At 51.2% G+C, this 24,283-nt stretch overlaps 1 protein-coding gene across 1 annotated transcript in view; it reads left to right on the top strand.

Moving 5' to 3' along the window:
- Positions 1-1,961: 1,961 nt before the first annotated feature.
- Positions 1,962-24,283, top strand: part of LOC144792829 (transmembrane protein 132B-like) — a 313,741-nt gene continuing 291,419 nt past the window's right edge. Inside the window, exon 1 of the mRNA XM_078668025.1 lies at positions 1,962-2,829. Within this exon, the coding sequence (XP_078524151.1) occupies positions 1,967-2,829 (863 nt within the window). The 5' untranslated portion in view covers positions 1,962-1,966. The remainder of the gene's footprint in view (positions 2,830-24,283) is intronic.

Raw genomic sequence — 24,283 nt, 5'->3', positions numbered from 1 at the left:
ATGAATTTTATTCAGGCCCGTCCTGCACTAATGTATCTTCAATTGCTGAAAGAGGACTGTATTCATTTTATTGTGGGTTTTTTAAAAGCTACCGTGAAATCCAGGGCCTGTAGGGATGTTTAAACAACGGATGATCTATTTAGGATCTATTAGGCCTAGCGTGCGCCATATAGTTAATAAAATAGGAAGTTATGTTTTCAGTGCACATTGCACTTTGAGGTTTTGATCAATTGGGGAGGTTGGATATTCGGCTTTACCCATAAATTGTGTACAGGGTCTAATTGTTTTAATCATGTTTTAACGTATTACTGTTTTTATGTACTTGTAACCTTTGTAACTTTTATGGTTCTCCAACGTGAAACCGAATAAAGTTTATTTGATTTTGATTTGGTTTCCCTTGGACTTATCAGCTTCTGACTTGAAGCGTCTAAAAGCCGTCTAAGGAGGCGTGATTCAGCTAATCTGGTGCATCAAATTCAATACAACAATTAAAGTTAAAAGGGGACAACATGCACAGTAATAAAACTAAGACAAGGAGCTTCAGTGCAGCACGGTAGTTTCTTCATTTGAAAAAGTTGGTTCTGTTAATGGTGGACTTGTTGCTCAGAGATACGGTGAGTTGGGTGTCATCGGCGTAGGATATGATGGAGATGCTAAGTGATCTGACGATGTTAGAGAGCGGTGTCATGTAGATGTTGAACAGGTTTGGGCAGAGCAATGAGTCCGGGGGAGCTCCACAAATCAGATTCTTGAGTTCCGGTGTGTGGGGTGGTAGTCCGACTCAGTGTGTTCTTCCTGTAAGGAAGGAGCAAATCCAGTTGAGGGCCGGTCTGTGGATGTCTTTGTTGTGCAATCATCTGACGAGGCAGTGGTGGGAGACTGTATTAAAGGAAGCAAAGATGTTGGGTAGGATGAGGGCTGTGGTTTCTCCTCGGTCCGGTATTGTGCGGAGTTCATCGGTGGCCACAGTGAGTGCTGTTTCTGTGCTGTGGTTGCTCGAAAAACCTGACTGGCAGTGGTCGAGTAGGTCGTGGAGTTAGGGGTGGTTGTTGAGTTCTTTGTTGATGGCCTTTACTACCACTTTGGCTGGGAATGGAAGCAAAGAGATGGGTTGCTCAGATCTGTGGCTCAGCGAAGGTTTTTTGTGGAGCGCTGACTGCTGCCTGTTTCCAGTGTTTTGGGAGGGCGGCGTATTTGATGGAGGTGCTGATGATGTGGGTGAGGATTTCTGATCGGTGGTCCTCCATGTTGCAGATGTGGTGGGGTATGGGTCTATTGGCACCTCAAAGTAACCCGTTGGCATGATTGCTGCAGTGCTCTTCAGCGAGTGCTTTCCATGCGGTCAGGGGTTTGTCTTGGTTGATGGTGATCAGGTTGGTTATGAGACTTTTGAACTCAAACTATTCTTCGAAGTTGCTGTGTATTTTTCTGTTTTGCTGTGGAAGAAGTTACATAACTTTTCATAATATTCTATGAATGTTTTATGTTACCTGATATCAACCATCTTCTTTATTTGCTTATATTTGTTGTTGGTTTTGTATTTTGCTTTGCTTCAGGTGAGACTTTGCTGGTGGCTCCTGTATGCATACTATGTCCTCAGAAATGTAGCAAACAACAAATTCCCCATTGTGTGTAGTTCGTGCAGCGGGGTGCTGTCTCTGTAGTTCTCCGAGTGCTACCATCATCTTTCGTAAAATAAGTCAAAAAGTTCTAATGCTCTCGTGGGATCAGATTTAACTCTTTACAGACAAGTTTGAGAATGAGAAGCCAATCTAAAGGACTGCCCATGGGAAGTGATTGTGTCTCCTGTGATGTGTAGAAGGGCAGATTTCTAAGCCATTAAAGTGTAACTCCCCGGTGTAGCTATAGAAGTGAATGAAGGTAAATATTTGTTAAATATTGTTGATGCACTGGAAGGTTGATCCTTTGCTCTTGTCTCTTTGCAGTGACGGAGAGCCGAGGCCCGATGGATGGCTTGCAGAGGTTTTCGTCCTTGCCCGTATATCTCCCCTCCACATATGGGATCATGAGTGCAGACGTGTCCTTCTTCCTCAAGGAGAGCAACCAGGACGTCTCGCGGAACACCAGCCTGCAGTCCAGAGTGGACTCCCTCTATATCCACAAGGCCAGGACACTGCCGGCGTTGAACGCCAGTTATGGCCCCTACTGGGTGGAACAGGTCCTTCCTCAGGAGCTGATGGTGCCTTCAAACGCGTTCAGGTCCAGCAATGAGTTCACCTTTAACTGGAAGCTGAAGTGGCATATTCTTGAAAGCGTGGTCCACTCCAGCAGAGCAAAGGTCCGGACGTTGTTCTACATCGCAGGCAGGGGTTGGGAGGACCACCCCATGGAGGTCCTGCCCTGTGTAAGGGTTGTGGCGTCGCTGGAGACCAGAGAAGTGGCGGCCAGCTGTAGGTTGAAAGGCGATCTGGGACTGTGTGTGGCCGAGCTGCAGCTCTTTCCTGGCCTCTTCGACTCCCCCTTGTCGCTGTCCGATGACCAGCAGCCAACGCTCCCACCCGAGGGGCTCCCTGTGGACCTCTACCACTTCATGTACGCAGCCGATGGTGGTGGGGATTGCGCAGCCCAAGAAGGACAGTGGGACAACGACTCGCGTCTGGGCCAGGGCGAGGGATCGGCTCTGTTTCCAATGGAGAGGATTGGCAGCGTGGTTGTGTACCCCAACCAGGGTCTACTCAAGATGTCGGCTCTGACCCTGGACCCCAACATTGTGATCCATATGCCGACCAATCCTGTGCGAGAAGGGGACACAGCGACATTCCACGTGTCCACCACCGCTGCCCTGAGTGCGGATCAATTCACAATAAGGTAATTTATTTCAAGCTCCTTTCCCTGCTGTTGCAGAACTGTGCACAGAGACTCAGGACCTCAGTGAATTAGGGTGTACCAAAAACTCACACTAGTACCCAACATCCCCATCCAGACTAGCATCAGTGTTTCATTAGCTTTTCGTCCTATAGCAAAATACCAATGATTAGACAACCCAGAACATGCGACTTAGGTTACCTCAGGTAAGGTGGGAAACGTGAGCACTCTTTCGTTATACTCTCATACCAGTCCAGAACAGGGAGTAAAGGGACACCCGTGCAAGTTTCAAATATTTATTTTAACGCCGTGATCTCAGGTGCAGCCTCTTAGCTAATACAAGCAGACATATGATAAGAAATAAGGTTGTCAGCATAGTTACAATTCCATAAAATACAAAGGGAGAAAGCATGTTATAATGCTAAATGGAAACAGTTTAAATATATACCTATATTTCACCCTCCCTTGCTAGTAGGCTATTTTATAACTAAAGAAGGTCTCTTAGGCTTGCATAGGCGACCCCATACCTCAGAGTTTAGCGGATGTGAATCACATCGAGCTCTGCACAAGCTCTCAGCTTACGAATGTTCTCCAAGTGTGTGTTCAATCATGCCTACACAGTGCATTATTAAAGGCGCCAGTATCAGAGGTGGCCGCAGCTGTATATGTGTTATGTCTAGAACGTGCGCTGATCAGATCGAACAACAGCCACTGTGTTGAAATAACCTTGAAGGCCTCGGCACACACTGTTCAGACTAAACTTACAAAGCAAATCTAGCGATGTAGAAAAACAAGTTATTCTCATGTGAAGCAAAATACTCAGCCTAACGCGAAACAATTAATAAAGTGTGTGCCGTGTGCAAAAGACAGCGGAAAGGTAAAATGGCGGTTCACTTCTAATAATCTCATGTTAACATAACACTGTGTGAATGCAAGGCTCAGCCCCACTAGACTACTGTCAAAAACATGAAATATAATAGATCGATTGAATCCATATTGATTTGTAAGGAATTGTCTCGACTGGCGATTGAGCAGCTGAAAGGATTCATCATTTCAATTAGTGTTTTTTGTTCTTTTTGACAACATCTTTTCTGCTAATATCCATCCGCTCTAGTACTATAAGGGGAGTTACGTTTTAAAATCCCTCTAAGAGGCTGCAGCGTGGCCCTATCAAGCTTCTTTAGTGATCACGATTCAATACAAGCCTTGGGTAGGGTCGTGTAGGGTACCAGCTGCAGGACACTGGGGAGGGGTCCAGGCCGGTAAAGCGAGCCTGGCAGGGGGTCCAGGCCGGTGAAGCGAGCCCGGCAGGGGGGTCCAGGCCGGTGAAGCGAGCCCAGCAGGGGGGTCCAGGCCGGTGAAGCAAACCCAGCTGGGGGGGTCCAGGCCTGTGAAGCAAGCCCAGCAGGGGGGATTCAGGCCGGTGAAGCGAGCCCAGCAGGGGTGTCCAGGCCGGTGAAGCAAACCCAGCTGGGGGGGTCCAGGCCGGTGAAGCAAGCCCAGCAGGGGGTTCAGGCCGGTGAAGCGAGTGCAGCAGGGGGGTCCAGGCCGGTGAAGCACGCCCAGCAGGGGGGTTCAGGCCGGTGAAACACACCCAGCAGGGGGGTCCAGATCGGTGAAACAAGCCCAGCAGGGGGTCCAGGCTGGTTAAACAAGCCCAATAGGGGGGGTCCAGACCGGTTAAACAAGCCCAGCAGGGGGGTCCAGATCAGTGAAACAAGCCCAGAAGGGGGGTCCAGGCCGGTGAAACAAGCCCAGCAGGGGGGTCCAGGCCGGTCAAGCACTCCCAGCAGGGGGGTCCAGGCCGGTGAAGCACTCCCAGCAGGGGGTCCAGGCCGGTTAAACAAGCCCAGCAGGGGGTCCAGGCAGGTGAAGCAAGCCCAGCAGGGGGTCCAGGCCGGTGAAACAAGCCCAATAGTGGGGTCCAGACTGGTTAAACAAGCCCAGCAGGGGGGTCCAGGCCGGTGAAGCACTCCCAGCAGAGGGTCCAGGCCGGTGAACCACTCCCAGCAGGGGGTCCAGGCCGGTGAAACAAGCCCAGCAGGGGGTCCAGGCCGGTGAAGCAAGCCCAGCAGGGGGTCTAGGCCGGTGAAAAAATCCCAGCAGGGGGGTCCAGGCCGGTGAAGCACTCCCAGCAGGGGGTCCAGGCCGGTTAAACAAGCCCAGCAGGGGGTCCAGGCCGGTTAAGCAAGCCCAGCAGGGGGTCCAGGCCGGTGAAGCAAGCCCAGCAGGGGGTCCAGGCCGGTGAAGCACTCCCAGCAGGGGGGTCCAGGCCGGTGAAGCACTCCCAGCAGGGGGTCCAGGCAGGTGAAGCAAGCCCAGCAGGGGGTCCAGGCCGGTGAAGCAAGCCCAGCAGGGGGGTCCAGGCCGGTGAAGCGAGCCCGGTCCCTCGACCGCCTTTGCCGCTAGATGGAGTCAGTGGTCGCTCTTCAAGGGAGGCGTTGGGGAGGCCCAGTATGTCCGGATAGCATCCATTCCTCTGGAGGGGGCCAGACAGAGCCTACAAAGGACCCCATCCTTGAACAGCAGAGAAAGGCCTGACCCACCCTTTTATGCGGTGGTGGTCCACATCCTAACTCAGTTTCTGGCTGTGGTGAAAACAACCCTTACCTACTCTACCCTACCCTACCCTCCCCTTCCTTCTCCTCCCCTTCCCTTCGGACTACTCTCTTCCCCTTCCAGTCCCTCCTCTCTCCTCTCCTCCCCTCCCCTATCCTTCCCTTCCCTCTCCTCTCTTCCCCTCCCCTCCCCACCCTCCCCTCTCCTTCCTCTCCTCTCCCTTCCCTTCCCTTCCCTCCCCATCCCCTCCCTCTCCTCTCCTCTCCTCTCTAAGCAGCCAGTAGTTCCGTCTCTCTGATCAGCCATTCGTTCCCTCTCTCTGATCAGCCATTCGTTCCCTCTCTCTGATCAGCCATTCGTTCCCTCTCTCTGATCAGCCATTCGTTCCCTCTCTCTGATCAGCCATGAGTTCCCTCTCTCTAATCAGCCATTCGTTCCCTCTCTGTGATCAGCCATGAGTTCCCTTTTATTGATCAGCCATGAGTTCCCTTTTATTGATCAGCCATTCGTTCCCTCTCTGTGATCAGCCATGAGTTCCCTCTCTCTGATCAGCCACAAGTCGCCTTTCTCTGCTAAGCCATTAGTTACCTCTCTTTGATCAGCCATTCATTCCCTCTCTCTAATCAGCCATTAGTGCACTCTCTCTGATCAGCCACGAGTTCCCTTTATTGATCAGCCATTCGTTTCCTCTCTGCGATCAGCCATTCGTTACCTCTGTCTGATCGACCTGTAGTTCCGTCTCTCTGATCAGCCATGAGTTCCCTCTCTCTGATCAGCCATGAGTTCCCTCTCTCTGATCAGCCAGTAGGTCCCTCTCTTTGATACTTCTTACTGGTGGAGCTCTCAGATGCCAGAGGACAGGCCTGCTACAGACTCGAGAAGAGATGGTGCACCACCCAATACCCCAGCAGATGCAGGAGCCCCTCTGCCCAAGAGAAGACATCGAGGAAACCCACAGCTCAGAACCCTCAGCTCAGAACCCTCAATCAATCAATCAATACATTTGTAGAGCGCGCTACTCACCCGTGAGGGTCTCAAGGCGCTGAAGGGAGGGGGGTGCCGCTACTGCTCGAATAACCAGGTCTTGAGGTGTTTCCTGAAGGTGAGATGGTCCTGGGTCAGTCGTAGGTGTGCGGGGAGGGAGTTCCATGTCTTCGCTGCTAGGTAGGAGAACGATCTTCCTCCCGTGGTGCTTCTGCGAATCCGTGGGACGATGGCGAGGGCGAGGCTGGTGGAGCGGAAATCTCGGGTGGGAGTGTAGAAGGTCAGGCGGTTGTTGAGGTATTCAGGGCCCATGTTGTGGAGTGCTTTGTGTGCGTGGGTGAGCAGCCTGAATGTGATCCTCTTGCTGACGGGGAGCCAGTATGCGCTGAAGGCGTTTCTGAAGTTTGGCTGTGGTTCCTGCGTATAGGGCGTTCCCGTAGTCCAGTTGGCTGATGACGAGGGCCTGGGTGACCGTCTTTCGGAGCATGCTCAGGGTGTTGAAACATGAGGACGAGACTGCGTTGACTTGCTTGGTCATCGTGAGAAAGGAGTCAAGGATGACTCCCAGGTTGCATGCGTGGTCAGTGGGTGTCGGTGCGGTGCCCAGCGACGTGGGCCGCCAGGAGTCGTTCCAGGCGGAAGGGGATTGTCCGAGGATGAGGACCTCCATCTTGTCCGAGTTGAGCTTCAGACGGCTGTGCCTCATCCATTCTGTGACCTCGTTCATTCCGTCCTGGAAGTTAGCTTTGGCGGTTAGAGGGTCTTTGGTGAGGGAGAGGATAAGTTGGGTGTCGTTGGCGTAGGAGATGATGTTGATGTTGTGTTTGCGGGCGATGGTGGCGAGGGGACTCATGTAGATATTGAAGAGAGTTGGGCTGAGTGAGAAGCCTTGGGGTACGCCGCAGATGATCTTGGTGGCCTCGGAGAGAAAGGGAGAGAGGCGGACTCTCTGGGTTCTGTCGGAGAGGAACGATGTGATCCAGTCCAGAGCCTTTCCTTGGATCCCAGTGTTGTAGAGGCGGGTTACTAGGGTGAGGTGGCAGACGGTGTTGAAGGCTGCCGAGAGGTCCAGGAGGATGAGAGCGGCTGTCTCTCCATTGTCCATCAGGGTCCTGATGTCATCGGTGGCTGCGATGAGGGCGGTCTCTGTGCTGTGGTTGGCTCGAAATCCGGACTGGGATGGGTCGAGCGAGCTGTTTTCTTCGAGGAATGCAGTCAGCTGTTTGTTGACGGCCTTCTCGATTACTTTAGTCGGGAAGGGGAGGAGAGAGATGGGGCGGAAGTTCTTGAGGTCTTTAGGGTCCTATGTTGGTTTCTTCAGAAGGGCGTTGATTTCTGCGTGTTTCCAGCTTCCACGGAAGGTGGCTGACATGAAGGAGCTGTTAATGACGTTCCGGAGGTGGGGTGCGATGATGGTGTCGGCTTTGTTGAAGATATGATGAGGGCGTGGGTCGGAGGGGGAGCCGGAGTGGATGATGTTCATGACGCGGGTGGTGTCTTCAGTGCTGATGTGGGTCCATGCGCTGAGGCTGGTGGTGGGGGTCGTTGGTTTGGTGGCTGGGGGCAGGGTCTGGGGTCCGAAGCTGTTGTGTATATCTGTGACCTTGCGGTGGAAGAATGTGGCGAGGGAGTTGCAGAGGTCTTGCGACGGTGTGATGTCGTTGTTGCTGGCGCTGGGGTTGGAGAGCTCTTTGACGATGCTGAAGAGTTCCTTGCTGTTGTGGGAGCTGTTGTCCAGCCGCTCTTTGAACGATGTCCTTTTGGTGGTGCGGATCATCTGGTGGTATTCGCGGGTGGAGCTCTTGAGGGCAGTCATGTTTTCTGATGTCCAATTGTGGAGCCAGGCTTTTTCGAGGGTTCAGCTCAGAACCCACAGCTCAGAAGCGAAGCCACAGCTCAGAACCCGCAGCTCAGAAGCGAAGCCACAACTCGGAACCCGCAGCTCAGAACCCACAGCTGATAAGTAAACCCACATTTCCGAACCCACAGCTCAGAAGCGAAGCCACAGCTCAGAACCCGCAGCTCAGAAGCGAAGCCATAACTCGGAACCCGCAGCTCAGAACCCACAGCTGATAAGTGAACCCACATTTCAAAACCCACAGCTCAGAAGCGAAGCCACAGCTCAGAACACACTGCTCAGAAGCCACAGCTCAGAACACACTGCTCAGAAGCCACAGCTCAGAAGCCACAGCTCAGAAGCCACAGCTCAGAACCCACTGCTCAGAAGCCACAGCTCAGAAGCCAAGGCTCAGAACCGAAGACCCAGCTCAGAAGCCACAGCTCAGAAGCGTAGCCACAGCTCGGTAGCCACAGCTCAGAAGCCACAGCTCGGAACCCACAGCTCCGAACCCACAGATTAGCTCAGAAGCCACAGCTCAGAAGCCACAGCTCAGAAGCCAAGCCACAGCTCAGAACCCACAGCTCAGAAGCCACAGCTTGCAACCCACAGCTCAGAAGCCACGGCTCAGAAGCAAAGGCACAGCTCAGAAGCCACAGCTCGGTACCCACAGCTCGGTACCCACAGCTCGGAACCCACAGCGCAGAACCCACAGCTCAGAAGCCACAACTCGGAACACACAGCTCAGAACACTCACCTCAGAACTCTCAGCTCAGAACCATCAGCTCAGAAGCCACAGCTCAGAAGCGAAGCCACAGCTCAGAAGCCACAGCTCAGAACCCACAGCTCAGACGCCGCAGCTCAGAACCCTCACCTCAGAACCCTCAGCTCAGAAGCCACAGCTCAGAAGTGAAGCCACAGCTCGGAACCCACAGCTCAGAAGTGAAGCCACAGCTCAGAACCCACAGCTCAGAACCCACAGCTGAGAAGTGAAGCCACATCACAAAACCCACAGCTCATAACCCACAGCGTAGAAGTGGAGACACAGCTCAGAAGCCACAGCTCGGAACCCACTGGTCATGAGTCACTGATCAGAAACCATGGCTCAGAAGCAAAGCCACAGCTCAGAAGCCACAGCTCAGAAGCTAAGCCACAGCTCGGAAGCCACAGCTCAGAAGCCACAGCTCGGAACCCACAGCTCGGAACCCACAGCTCAGAACCCACAGCTTGGAACCCACAGCTCAGAACCCACAGATCAGAAGCCTCAGCTCGCAACCCAAGGCTCAGAAACCACAGCTCAGAAGCCACGGCTCAGAAGCCACAGCTCAGAAACCTCAGCGCAGAACCCTCAGCTCAGAAGCCACGGCTCAGAAGCAAAGGCACAGCTCGGAAGCCACAGTTCAGAAGCCACATCTCGGAACCCACAGATCACAACCTACAGCTCAGAAGCCGTGGCTCAGAAGCCACAGCTCAGAACCCACAGCTCGGAACCCACAGCTCAGAACCCACAGCTCAGAACCCACAGCTCAGAACCCATAACAGCTCAGAAGTCACAGCTCAGAAGCCACAGCTCAGAAGCCACGGCTCAGTAGCCGCAGCTCAGAACCCACAGATCACAACCTACAACTCAGAAGCCATGGCTCAGAAGCGAAGGCACAGCTCAGGAGCCACAGCTCGGAACCCACAGCTCAGAACCCACAGCTCAGTACTCACAGCAGCTCGAAGTCACAGCTCGGAACCCACAGCTCGGAACCCACAGCTCAGAACCCACAGCTCAGAAGCCACAACTCAGTACCCATAGCAGCTCAGAAGTCACAGCTCAGAAGCCACAGCTCAGAAGCCACGGCTCAGTAGCCGCAGCTCAGAACCTAAAGCTTAGAAGCCACAGCTCGGAACCCACAGCTCAGAAGCCACAGCTCAGAAGCCACAGCTCAGAAGCACCAGCTCGGAAGCCACAGCTCAGAAGTGAAGCCACAGCTCAGAAGCCACGGCTCAGAAGCCACGGCTCAGAAGTCACAGCTCAGAAGCCACAGCTCAGAAGTCACAGCTCAGAAGCCACAGCTCAGAACCTAAAGCTCAGAAGCCACAGCTCAGAAGCCACAGCTCAGAAGCCACGGCTCAGAAGCGAAGGCTCAGAAGCGAAGGCCCAGCTCGGAAGCCACAGCTCAGAAGCCGCAGCTCAGAACCCACAGCTCAGAAGCCACAGCTCGGAACCCACAGCTCAGAACCCACAGCTCAGAAGCCACAGCTCAGAAGCCACAGCTCGCAACCCAAGGCTCAGAAGCCACTGCTCAGAAGCGAAGGCACAGCTCAGGAGCCACAGCTCGGAAGCCACAGCTCAGAAGCCACAGCTCTCCTTCCGAGCTCTATCAGTGGGGGGGGGGGTCTCTTGCAGGGATCACAGTCACAAGAGCTCCCCAGAGCTCCTGATTATCAGCTCAGAAGCCACAGTTCAGAAGTGAAGCCACAGCTCAGAAGCCACAGCTCAGAAGCCGCAGCTCAGAAGCCACAGCTCGGAAGCCAACGCTCAGAAGCCACAGCTCGGAACCCACAGCTCAGAACCCACAGCTCAGAACCCACAGCTCAGGACCCACAGATCAGAAGCGAAGCCACAGCTCAGAAGCCACAGCTAAGAAGCCACAGCTCGGAACCCACAGCTCAGAACCCACAGCTCAGAACCCACAGCTCAGGACCCACAGATCAGAAGCGAAGCCACAGCTCAGAAGCCACAGCTAAGAAGCCACAGCTCAGAACCCACGGCTCAGAAGCCACAGCTCAGAACCCACAGATCAGAAGCGAAGCCACAGCTCAGAAGCCACAGCTCTCCTCCCGAGCTGTATCAGTGGGGGGGGGGGGTCTCTTGCAGGGATCACAGTCACAAGAGCTCCTCAGAGCTCCTGATTATCAGCTCAGTGTTCCTAACTCCCAGACAGGGCCTCTTCTCCTCTTGTTTTGTCATCTGGATGGTAATTTTTCTTCTGGAAAGTGTCAGAATATTGTGCATTGAGTGATGGCTTGACAGCTTCTTGTTTAATGTTGTATGTCGAGTGAAACGTCAGCACCTGCATCAAGAAGGCGCCGTTCACTCCCAGCCGCCCTCTGCCTCGGCAAGAGATTCCAACTAAGCATCGACGCCTAACACAGTGTATGAGGAGCAGCGCACACTGCACACACTGCACACACTGCATGCACAGTGCACACACTGCACACACTGCACACACTGCACACGCAGGGAGCATGCACACTGCACACACTGCACACACTGCGCACGCAAGAACCGTGAACACTGCACACACTGCACGCACTGCACACACTGCACACACTGCGCACACTGCACACACTGTGCACGCAGGGAGCATGCACAGTGCACACACTGCACACGCAGGGAGCATGCACACTGCACACACTGCACACACTGCGCACGCAAGAACCGTGAACACTGCACACATTGCACGCACTGCACACACTGCACACACTGCGCACACTGCACACACTGCACACACTGTGCACGCAGGGAGCATGCACAGTGCACACACTGCGCATACTGCACGCACTGCACGCACTGCATGCACAGTGCACACACTGTGCACGCAGGGAGCATGCACAGTGCGCATACTGCGCACGCAGGGAGCATGCACACTGCACACACTGCACACACTGCACACGGAAGAAGCGTGCACACTGCACACACTGCACATGCAAGAAGCGTACACACTGCACACACTGCACATGCAAGAAGCGTGCACACTGCACAGACTGCACATGCAAGAAGCGTGCACACTGCACAGACTGCACATGCAAGAAGCGTGCACACTGCACAGACTGCACATGCAAGAAGCGTGCACACTGCATACACTGCACACACTGCACATACAAGAAGCGGGCACACTGCACACACTGCACACACTGCACATGCAAGAAGCGGGCACACTGCACACACTGCACACACTGCACATGCACACTGCACACAATGCACATGGAAGAAGCGTGCACACTGCACACACTGCACACACTGCGCACGCAGGGAGCATGCACACTGCACACACTGCACACACTGCCCACAGAAGACGCGTGCACACTGCACACACTGCACACACTGCGCACGCAGGGAGCATGCACACTGCACACACTGCGCACAGAAGAAGCGTGCACACTGCACATAGTGAGCACGCAAGAAGGATGCACACACTGCTCACGTAAGAAGCGTGCACACTGCGCACACTGCGCACACAAGATGGATGCACATTGTGCACGCAGGAAGGATTTTACTTACCCAGAATCGCACATCTTGACCTAAAAAACATTTTTCCTAACATTTCTGTGATGGAAAGTTCTGGAATCTGTAGGTAGCCGCAAACTTCCTTCCACGTAGCACATCCCTAAGTTTCCCAATAAAAATGGTACCTCACTTGTGTTGGCAGGCCTAGTGCACGTGACAGGAAACGGCCCAAAACGGAACATGGATACATCACAATTTCCACTCTGAACTGACCCTTTTTTGCAAAGTGGGAGGCTGTGGATTTTGGGCCCTATCTCTGCCGGCACCTAGGGAAAACATAGCAAACCTGCAAATTTTTTAAAACTAGACAACTAAGGGCGTCCAGGGGTATGTGTCGTGTGTGACTTTCACAAGGTTATTTTAGCCTGAAGCCCTTGCATATGTCAAATTGTGGTTAAAAAAAGTACATATTTTTTCTCAAATTTCTATGACGGAAAGTTCTGGAATCTGCGGGGAGCTACAAACTTCCTACCACCCTGAGTTCCCACACGCCTTCCAATAAGACTGGCACTTGAGAGCACGACACAAAAGGCCCTACAGCGCTACATTGATAAATAGGCAATATGGGTAGCAGTGGTATTTGTTTCCAGGCTGTGGCACCACCCATGCAAACCTGCAAACCACAGTCATTTTTGAAAAGTAGACAACCAGGGTGTTCCAGGGTGGAGTGTCTTGCGTGGATCCCATAGGACGTATAATCAAGGACATGTGATATTTATCGCACATCACGCTTAGCGCGATTCACATTATCGCTGTATTGCATCACCGTATTATCAACGTTTTGTTAACAGGCGATATAATACCAGCGAATAACCGGAATAGTGCGTGAAATCCAGCGAAGATTTCACAGCGCTAAGGAGAGGCTTGCTGATAGGGGAGGGTGGACCTAATATGGCAATATGGCGTCGGCTTCAGTGGAACTCTTGGTGTTTCTTTCTGCCATCTTTGTTCGGTAGTGCGTCAGCCGCTCACTGTACGATCTCTAGATTATGGGCTCGGATCCCGTCGCTTGCCACCAATGTTAGAAGGGGCGATCCCAGGGGAGGCCAGAATATGCACCTGACCACCCTGTGACCCACCTCTCCTAAGAACACTACAGAGCACTGGCGGGAGACCCCTCAGGGAGAGGATCTCGAATCTAGGATCGCACGCGCTGCGCTAGCACCTTTCGACAAAGGGACACCACACTGTAGGATTCAAGAGAACTTATTTTTTATCTCTTCAAGCAAATGGATCTTTATAATCCGCAGGTTCGTATGTACAACAGAGCAAGGGCTCAGAGAGTCTCGGTAGGGGTTAGGGTAGCGGGACAGTCTTAAGGTTCAAAGTCAATGCGGTTGCGTATCCTGCGCACAGCTCTCAATCCTCGAGCCGGGGGATACGGGTAGGTCTTGGGTCCAGCCGGACCAGGATAGTCTCTGATCCGTGATCGAATCAGCAGGGCTCGAGCAAGGATATGGCAGTTCTTATGGTCTTAGGGAGCCGCGATCGAATCAGCAGGGCTCAGGAGTTCTCAAGGTTGCAAGGGACCCGCGACGGCTTCAGCAGAGCTCAGGTGGTTTCGGGCAAAAGTCCTTCTCTGCCGGGTAGGAGCCGCGACGAGGTCAGCAGGGCTCAGATGGTTTCGAGCAGAAGTCCTTCTCTGCCGGGTAGGAGCCGCGACGAGGTCAGCAGGGCTCAGATGGTTTCGTGCAGAAGTCCTTCTCTACCGGGTAGGAGCCGCAACGACGTCATCAGGGCTCTCGTAGTTCCAGGATACAACTGACTTGATCGTCCCAGAGCAACCCTTGATATAGGACTGCTACCCTTTGATGTCCGGAGTCCTCGCAGGTGGAGGTCTTAGCATCTGGGGGCTGGTTGTTGTGGGTTCCGCCTCGGCGGCTTCTTTCATCCTTTCAAGTTGGGTCTGGAGGGATCCCAGACACTCAGCAGGCCTGGAGCCAGCCCGCCGGGAGGCCGGAGGGGCGATCGAAACTCATCTCTCGAGGGGAGGCGGGAGGTGTGATCGAGCTACTCCTCCCTCTCTCGCTCACGGGGAGCGCTCTACCCCCCAGCCTGGTATGGCGCGCCTAGGGCCGAGGTCGGGCTGGGGCCGGGGCGGCCATCTTAGGTACAGGGACATGGGCACCGGACTCGGGTACCAGGAAGATGGACGGCGAGGACAGGGAAGCCCAGTTTCGGGGATGTGGGTCATGGAGGGAATGGTCGTGTGAATCAGGGTCATGGGGAGCCGCACGGGTCAGGAGGGGCCACTACGGGTCAGGGAGGACCACGCCACGAGGCCGGGTCCAACAGGGGATGTGAACTCGGGCGGGTCTTAAAATTTCCCTATGACCCTCTTTATCTGTGTGTTTATGATAGTCGGTGTTCAAACAAATTGTTGTTGTGGTATTTAGCGTTTTACTCTCCGGATTTGCCTAAACTGTTGGTTGTCTTGTCACCTGTGTTCTTCCTACAAGCTAAGTTTAGTACGGTTGTATTTTGGGAGGTAAGAAGGTCATTTCTCCCCTCTCCTGTTGGCTAAAACTGTCTCTCTTTGGTTTACCGACTGTCTCCCATTGGCCCTTGCTGTCTTCACATCAAGATTTGCCTTTTTCCTACACTATGTATCTTCTTGGGACTCAGCTGTCCATGGGCGATGTCTTAACATTAGATCTGTCCCTTCCTAGAATGGGTACCTCCTCAAGGTCTGTCTGCACCTTGATTGATATGTCTCTCCATTGGACACATCTCTTTGATGTCTGCACCTTTAGGGCCTGTCTGTTCTTTGGGGCAGTATAAGCTTAAGAGGTGTCTGTCCCCTCTACAAGGGTGCCCATGGGGGGTGATTCACCTGGTAAATGTGAGTCCGCAGATCTGTCACGTCTAACTTAATGGGTAATCCTAGGTTTTCACATGCCCCTTTTCGTGAATGCGTCTCTGTAGACTGGCACCTACCTTTCTTCGTACATCTGTGTTCCTGGGCACAGATCTCCTTCTTTTCGTACATGTGGGTTCCTGAACGGACACGCACCTCGCTTCATTCTAGGGTGACCCTGGGCCCAGGGAGTGTTGGATAGTGTGGTAAATCCTAGGAGTACACTTCGGGGGGGTTTAACACCCTGCCCATGTTTACCCCTGGGTCCCCTGCCCGTTTGCTCGGTTACTCCCACCAGCGGAGAGCGTTCTTGGCCAGGAGTTGGATCCGCGTACTGTGCGCTGGTGGAAACGCTGGCAGGGAACATTCTCTATCCCTTTCTTTCATAAGTCAGAGGCGCCCCTAGACCAGGGCTGCCAGGCGTGCCAGTATTGGCAGCGTTCAGTCAGGTAACATACTTAGGGGCAGCTGTATCAAGATACCCATTTGCGATTCTCAAATAGCGATTTTTTGAGAATCGCTATTTGAGAATTGCAAAATGGTATGTATCTAGAAATTCGCTATTTTTTAGAGATTTTATTAAAATTCGTTATTGCGATTAGCAAATTGCTAAACGCAATTAAGGAATAATTTCCCATTCATTTCTATGGACCAGGAGGCCAATAGCAAGGAATGGTAAGTTATTCTCAATTTCCGATTTGCAATTTGCTAATTGCAAATTGAGAATAATTTCAAGGGTGCAAGGGTGTCTCAAGAACACCCTGCTGCACCCCTGAAATGTACATGTGTGCGCATATGGCGCACATACATGCCCTAAGGGCATGTATGAGCGCCACATGGCACCTTTACAAATGCAAAAAAGTGCATTTGTAAAAGAATTCGCAAATTACCACCAACTATAAGTTGGTGGTAATTTGCGATTTCTTAGTGTAAATTCGCAATACTTAATTGCTTCATACATAGCATTTAAGGAATGCCAATTTGCGATTCCTTAAATGCTTACGCACTATTAAGGAATCACAAAATTTGCGATTCCTTAATATTGCGATGGTTTTTACATGATACATTCCATTTTAAGATTTTTTGTCGCAAACGCTGCTTTTTAGCGATTCGCAGCATTTGCGACAAAAAAATGCGTTGATACATCTGCCCCTTTGATGCTTACTAAAAGGCGCTTACTGGGCAGCATATTCGGGTGACCGGATTCCTTTAATGTCACTTCCAGGATGCCAGTCAGTCCTGTACCTTTCATTGGTTAATGAGGTGAAGTTGAGTGTCCTGCGAGGCCACTCATTTGAGCATCAGTTAGTTGTCATGACCAGCCACACCTCTACTGGGTTCAGCATTTTTCCGTGTTTGATCAAGTTACCACCGGACGAGGCCCATTAATGATTCGTGACCCAAGGTGGCTCCCCATTGCTAGGCCAGAAATCCTTCCTGGGAGTAAGACTGATGTCCTCTGGTTAAAGTGACGCAAAAAGCAGCGCAAAAGGCTTGTAAATCTGCCTGTTAATGTGACCGTGCAGAACAAATGGATTGTGTCCGTCTATAGCACGACTGGTGCTCGCGTACAGCGCTTTTATACCTTCGGGTCGAGTTCACGCTATATATAAAACATGAGGAAAAAGAGGCTGGTGCAGGGGGGTTTCTGCACACCTTCATTTATAATGCACCATTAATGTCTGGGCTGTTCGGGTCCCTCGCCAGGAGACACATCTGAGAAGATGAGGAAGGCTGTTTATAAATATAAGATGGGGCCAAAACAAATCATTCATTACTGGTTCATTTTCCTGTTCTACTTCATACCCACGCTACCAAAACTCTGTAAACAATCAATATAACTGAAGGCAGATAAGCTGGCTACACTAGGTTCTTGGCTCTTTGGGGTAAGATCCCAGCAAGCAATTGGGTAGTAAGGTATTTCTGCCCCATGTCTGATGGTTTAGGTGTCTTGAGTATGATGATTTGCACGGTGCTACCAAGGGAGTCCAGACAGCCACCACCCTATACTGCCAGGTTGCAATCTGTTACAATTGCATAAAATACGTCTTTTTTGGTTGGTCTCCCTGAGCTAAAAAAAAAATAATTCTTCATATAATTTCACAAAGTTCATAGGTCAATTCAAACAAAGACAATTATCCAGATAGAAAGTCCGTGGTCTTTTTTATTCTTCGTTGATTCTTTTGCTTTTCTCCACATGGACTTGTAAAACAGATTTCTCCAAATCATATGTCTTGTATTCAGATCACAGCAAGTTACACGTGGAATGACCTTCACTTTTGGGGTAGTTATCTGACATACTGACCTTATTTCCAGCAACAAGTGCAGGGTGATTTTGGGGACCCCCAGGGGGTGCCAACTGGTAGGGACATCGCGACGGGGACAAGGGGATCCCAAGGGGGGGTCTGCAGTTCCTGCTCACGAAATGTTGAGGTAGGCAGACTCACTCCCTAGGGGAGGTTATAACCTAAGCTTACTAGGAAGGGATATAGAGCAGCCAGGGGAAGCTCAGGGCGGAGTACATGCCCACCGATTATCAGGTGCAGACTTGGGTTTAGTTAGTGCATATTGCATGCTGGACTATTTCCCGCATCTGGGGGATCGTGGTAGTTGGTCCTCTAATGAGAATTGGAGCCACAACATGCACAGCAAGCCGAATATTTCACTTGACAAAATGGCGGTGGCTTGTTTATCAGAAGCGATATAGATACCCGGTCGCTTGCCGGGTGTTGGGCCTATATGGCTCTGTTGCAAGCAGTAGCGTGAGTTGAAGCTGGGGGCAGTGAGAAATTTCTCCCTCGGGTGAGGGACACAGGGGAACCTTCGGATCCCACATATTGACAGCTTGGCGGAAGACGCCATGTGGGACGGCAATTCCCTGAGGTGGTATATCTTGCATTACAGAGGTAATGATATATTTGGACTGGGGTAACGGGCCTCGAGGGAGCTCGATTAGTCCAGCACCCGGTGTAGCACTTTGCCCGGTGGCCCTGATGCAGTCATACTTAGCCAATCGCCCCGCTGGGGTGGGGCAGGCCCTGTTCATACATGAACAGGGGGACTGCGTGTCTCAGTACCAATTCAAGGCAGTTTTTGGGATGGCGCTAGCCGGGTTAGGATTAGGGTCCTCGGGTTATTCATCACCCTCCTTTATAATTGGGGCGGCTACATTAGCGGCAGGCTTACCGGCCAACTCCGTGAAGAAGGTAGGGTGCTGGTCGTCGGATTGTTTTAGACGGTATATACGGCCGGAGTTGCTATGAAACTATGCCAATACTCTTGTCTTGACTATGCCTGACTTTTCCATTTCTCTCCTGTTCATTAGTATGCCGGCAAAGGTGGTATGGGTACTGGGGCACTCGTTCGTGCGGCGCGCCACGGTGCGGTTGCAGCAGCGGCGAGTGAAGAAATCACCGGGCTTGAACGGGACGGAGTTCCTTTGGCGGGGCATTGGGGGCATGCGAATTCGGCACCTGCGGCGGTTCGTGGAGGAGATGAGAGAGCACGAGGGACAGAAGTCCCCGGAGTTGATTAACATCCACTTGGGCGGCAACGACATGGTGGGCGGGGACGCCTTGCGGTCAAAGAGGCCCTGCTGACGGAGTTTGCGTAGCTGGGGCTGGTCTTTCCCCGGGCCAGGATAGCTTGTTCCTACATGATCCCACCCCAGGCATGGGGTACCGGAGTCCGGTCTAGGGCATTGAATGTTTCAGTTTGGCGACTCAACGGGGAATTGGCCAAGTTGTGCTCAGTGAAGGGCCGCTTGTGTCACATCCCACACTGGATGATCTCTGGAGAGGCAATGTTTCATCAGGATGGAGTTCATTTATCAGACATTGGCACAGATACATGGATCAGAGGAATATGGTCCTTTGTACAGAACTTATCGGTCAGTGGGGAGGGTGACGGACCTGTGGGCCCGGGTCACCTTTGTGGCGGTAAAGAGACCTTAGAACATTGACATGGACTTACAGAATGAACGGGAGTCCGCCTTGCGTACTCCCTAGGCCAGCACTGAGGGGAGAGACGGTAAGCTCTCTGCAGGGAGAATGTGGCCACCGGCTGGGGAGGCTAGGGCGCCAGGTTAGGAGCCTCCTGGGATCCTGGTCAGCCTGGTGGTCGAGGGGTGGGCCCCGGAGATGGCGGACAAGGACCAGAGGGCAGGGGCCCATCACTCAGGGACGCAGGTGGGTTGCGCCTTGCGTGGGAAGCTCAGATTTGGAGATGCGAGCCAGAGGGCCCCGCTGGGGGAAAAGGAACTAGTATAATGAAAACTTGGAATGTCAATATAAAAAATTGTGTTATTGATTTTATCAAATTTTGAATATCAAATGTTTAGTCATGTTTATGAATGTTGATATTAAACATGGCCGTTTTACACCCACTCAATCTCTGTGGAGGATTTTGCTGTGGGTTGTACTGTTGTCTTGGCGGGCCGGGAGCATGCTGGGGGATCGGGCCCTATGTTACTTGGGGCCATTGTTGCAGCACCACTGCAAAACAGCCCCCCAGTAACAAAATCGGCACCCACCCTTCCAGACTCCAGGGGAAATGCCCAATACCCGATACGGCCAGTCTGGCCCTGGCTGGACCTAGTGCTGCGACAGGAATGGATTAAGCGTAGGCCAATTGGTGCCAAAAATCTTTTTTTTTAAATCAAACGCCCACGAACAACAGCGGCCCGCGTTTGGTTGTTCCTGTGTGTTTGTGGTAAATACCAGGAGGTCGCGGCGTGCTCTTTTTTTTGTGTGCAAAATGTGTCCTTGTCTCAAAAATGGATGCAAGGGCACATTTCGCTCTAAAATCTAGCACAAAATTATGGTTTTGCATTTAGCGTAATTTTGCAAAAATTTTGTATAACTACGCAAAAGCAAATCACACAAATTTCGCACTCCCCAGTACAAACTCGGCTGTCCATTCTTCTATTCACTAGCTGAGTTTGAAGCGATCGGAGTCTTTCCTTAATTCCAATTATTTCACGTCCGTCCAACGTGTGTCGCGTCCCTACAGAAGCGCAGGGCGCAGCGCTGAATGCCCGTCTTTTGTCTTCCTTACAACCCTGCAAGTTAATTACGTACTAATTACCTGCTTACAATAATTATCATGTACTCATCTACGCTGGTAGCGGGCGGGTGATTAGGGGCTGATTTATGAACCGCGCACCTAATTAAATCCACGCACAGATTGTGAGTCACTGAGCTAACTGTGAAGCAACCTCATTAGCAGAACAATAAAAACCACAGAGGACCACATTATATAAACTCTTAAACTTTTAAATCTGCACTTATGGTGGCGTGTTTACTAAAGAGCTTCAGTCTGGCCATAACAGATCGACGTTTTATGCGTCCTCGCGGGAGGTCCTAGCCTACTGGAGCCGCGAGGTAAACATTCACTGGAAGCCCAGGGCGGCTGCGCTGGCAGATTACATCACGTGCCAGCGGTCAAGCAAGAGGGCCAAGCACCCCGACGCAAGCTAAGAAAATGGTTAGTAAAAACATGCATAATTGGGGCCCTCTGCGTTTCGGCTTCAGCGGCGCCATCGATATCTGGCTACCGCTTGTCTCATAGCTGCGCTCCTGTATACCACGTATTTCCTAGCTACGCCAAGGGGACTTCATACCCCAACTAGTAGTGCACCAGGAGGCACGTTTACAGAGTGGTGGAGAAAGGGGGCGTGGCCTCTGACAACTTCTCAGCAATCCTGCTGTGTGGGACTCACTGGAGTTAACAGGAGGGGTAGTTAGCCCCCTAGGACGTCCTTGGGGGCCAACTACCCCTCCTATTACCTCCAGTAATTCTCACACAGCAGGATTGTTAAGAGGTGTTTGGAGGCCACGCCCCTTTCTCCACCACACTGCAAACGCGGCTCCTAGCACACTACTGGTTGGGGGATGAAGTCTACTTTATTCCCGAGGGACTTTGGGGGCTAAGAAGCCCTCCTTGTACCTGCTGTAAGTCCAATGCAGCGGAATTCCTGAGAGCTGGTTGAGGGCTCTGCCCCATTTCTCCACCACTCTGCAAACACGACTACTACTTTAAAAACTATAGAAATTCACTGAAAGCAGCAAAGGTTACAGGGATGTTATTGTTAGGAAATGGATTTTAAAAAACCTTAGAAATTTACTGAAAAAACACAAAGGTTACAGAGACATTATATCTAGGCTGACATTTCACTCATACAAAACCAGAGAAATTCTGCAGTTATGGTTAGCTGAGCTAACTATAACTCGCTGCCCCTCTACGCACTGCGTCTGACCTCACATATTACATCACTCATTACATAGTCAGTGACATCACTGATGACTAATTCATACAGATAGTAACACATACTCACTCACCTATGCAGTCACTGACACAAGCACACACTCCCTCATACAGCCACTATCACAATCCCTCACTCACACATACAGTCACTCAGATACTCCAACACTCACCTATACTGCATTTCACGTATTCAGTTGCTCAAATGTACACCACTGACACATGCATCCACTCACGGACTCAGCCATACACACACTCTGCCACCTGTACCGCCCCTCAGCTGTGCACTCACTAACCCACACAGCCACTGACTCACCCACTCACTCATCCATTACGTTCAGTCACACACCCTCTCACCCTCTCACCCAGCCACATTGACACTCATACATGTACTCAGACACCCAATCAATCACCCGTACAGACACTCGTGTGCCCACTCACCAACCCATACAGCCACTTAGACATCATCTGACAGACTGATATAGACATTCTCGAAACCTAGTCACTCACCCATACACTCACTGAGACACCTAATCACTCACTTATACAGTCAGTCACGCACCCACTGAATCATCCATACAGGCAGTCAGACACCCACTGATTCACCAATACACCTTGGTATATACATTTAACACTCATAAACATTTTTAAAACACTCTGATTGTGTTGACTCATGCCACCACTTAAGCATGAGTTCTGTGCAAATGCTGATGTCTCTTCCTGTGCCATAAATTCAAGGCTAAAGGTACCTTCAGAAGGAACTTACAGGCACATACATCAAAGGATTTTGCGATCGCAAATGGTGCGAATCGCAAAAATCAGCCGTTTGCGATTGCAAAATCCTCTTTTGGAATGCATGAAGGGTCAAGGCCCTAGCAATTTAAGAATTCGCAAATATTTGCGTATTCTCAAATTGCGATTGCATTTAAAGAATCGCATTTTGCAATTCCTTAAATGCAATGCATGACACTTTAAAAAATTGCGAATTTGCAATTAGGGGGAGCAAATTACCATGAGGTTGAACCTCATGGTAATTTGCGAAAACTTTGAAAAATTCACTTTTGTGCATTTTTCAAAGTTTCATGTTGTGCACAGATTGATTTCAGGGGTGCAACAAAAACAGAGTGTCCTTTGGACACCCCTGCACCCTTGAAATCGCATTCTCAATTGGCGATTTGCAAATTGCTAATCGCAAATTGAGAATGTCTTCCCATTCATCCCTATGGGAGACTCGCAATTAAGGAATATTAAGAAATCGCTATTTATTTTGCGATTTCTTGAGGCATTTTGCAATTCCTTAATTGCGATTCCTTATTTTTCGCAATTAAGGAATCGCAAAATGCAATATTGATGCATGTGCCTGTTGGGAGCATATTTATGCGGGGTTTGCGTCATGCTTGTGCCACCCAACATGGTACATGCATGACACAAACCTCTAAGTCAGATTCATCAAGTCACCCGAGGCCACGTTGTATGGCTTCGAATGGCTTCATAAATCCGGAGTAATGAAACACAGCGCAGATGTCTGCGTTGCAATCCTGTGCATGAGGGAGGCGTTTCACGGGTGTGTGGGTGCTCCTCATCAGCTCACCTGGTTTTTGATGCATTTCCAGATTTACTAAGCCTGGGAATGCACCGAAAAGATACACCTCCCCAGGAGAGACATAACACGGAGAAATATGTTTATTTCTCCTTTTTTCCTCAATCTCTGTGTGCTGCATTCTACGGCACACAAGGAAAGAGGAAACTGCATCTAAGGATTGTTTTTGTGCAGGAAGGTGCCCATTCCTGCAAAAAATAAACCTGCATGCAGTGGAGGCACCCTCGCACCACGATGCAAGGGTGCCTGCCTTGCTGCTAAGCTGCCACAACTCTGCCAGTGCAAGGGGAACGGACAGGGATGCACCGTGTTGGATAAATACAGCACATTTATGCCCTTTTCCCGTGACACAGGACAGCACAGCAAAGGGACATGCTGCGTTCCCCTGCTCCTCAAAAGACATAAATATGCCCCTTGGTTAAGAAGTGGCAGAGAGGATGAGCCAGGGGCTGGCCACACTTTCACGTAAACTGATGCTTGGATGACACTTTATTGGTGAGTGCCAATTGTTGCCCTCCTTTCCTTGGGGATCTGTTCTGTTGCTGGGGTAACATTGGTGGTACTTAAATCAGAAGCAGTGGGATTGTGGCCCTATCATTTAAATTCAAATTTCTTTATTCGGCATTATACAAAACACCATAAAAGTACAATTAAAAAAACAAGAATATTCATTACAATTCATTAGTCCCCCATCTGACCTCCACTAATTTCAGCAGGTCCTCGTGTCTCTCTCAGTTTGAATGCTAGCCTTAAAAACGGAAAACATCATTTACAACGCGGTGTTTACACCGCACTACCTTTATAACGGTGCCATTACAACGCAAGTCGTTACTACGACTTGCGCTGGATGGCACTGTTGGATAAGGAATATTGTAATTTTATATTCCAACACCTTCCCTACTGTTACGTGGGCTGGTGTTGGAATATAAAATTATAATAATCGTCAATCCACGCCCTCCAACGCAAGTCGTTGTAACGACTTGCGTTGTAATGGCAGCGTTGTAAAGTACCACGATCTAAAAGATCGCGTTGTACTGACGTACATCCTAAAAAACTCGTAAGGGAGAGCAGGGTCAAGGG

The sequence above is a fragment of the Lissotriton helveticus genome, chromosome 11 (genome assembly GCF_964261635.1).
Source record: "Lissotriton helveticus chromosome 11, aLisHel1.1, whole genome shotgun sequence".
NCBI lineage: Eukaryota > Metazoa > Chordata > Amphibia > Caudata > Salamandridae > Lissotriton > Lissotriton helveticus.
This window is presented reverse-complemented; position numbering and strand designations above follow the sequence as displayed.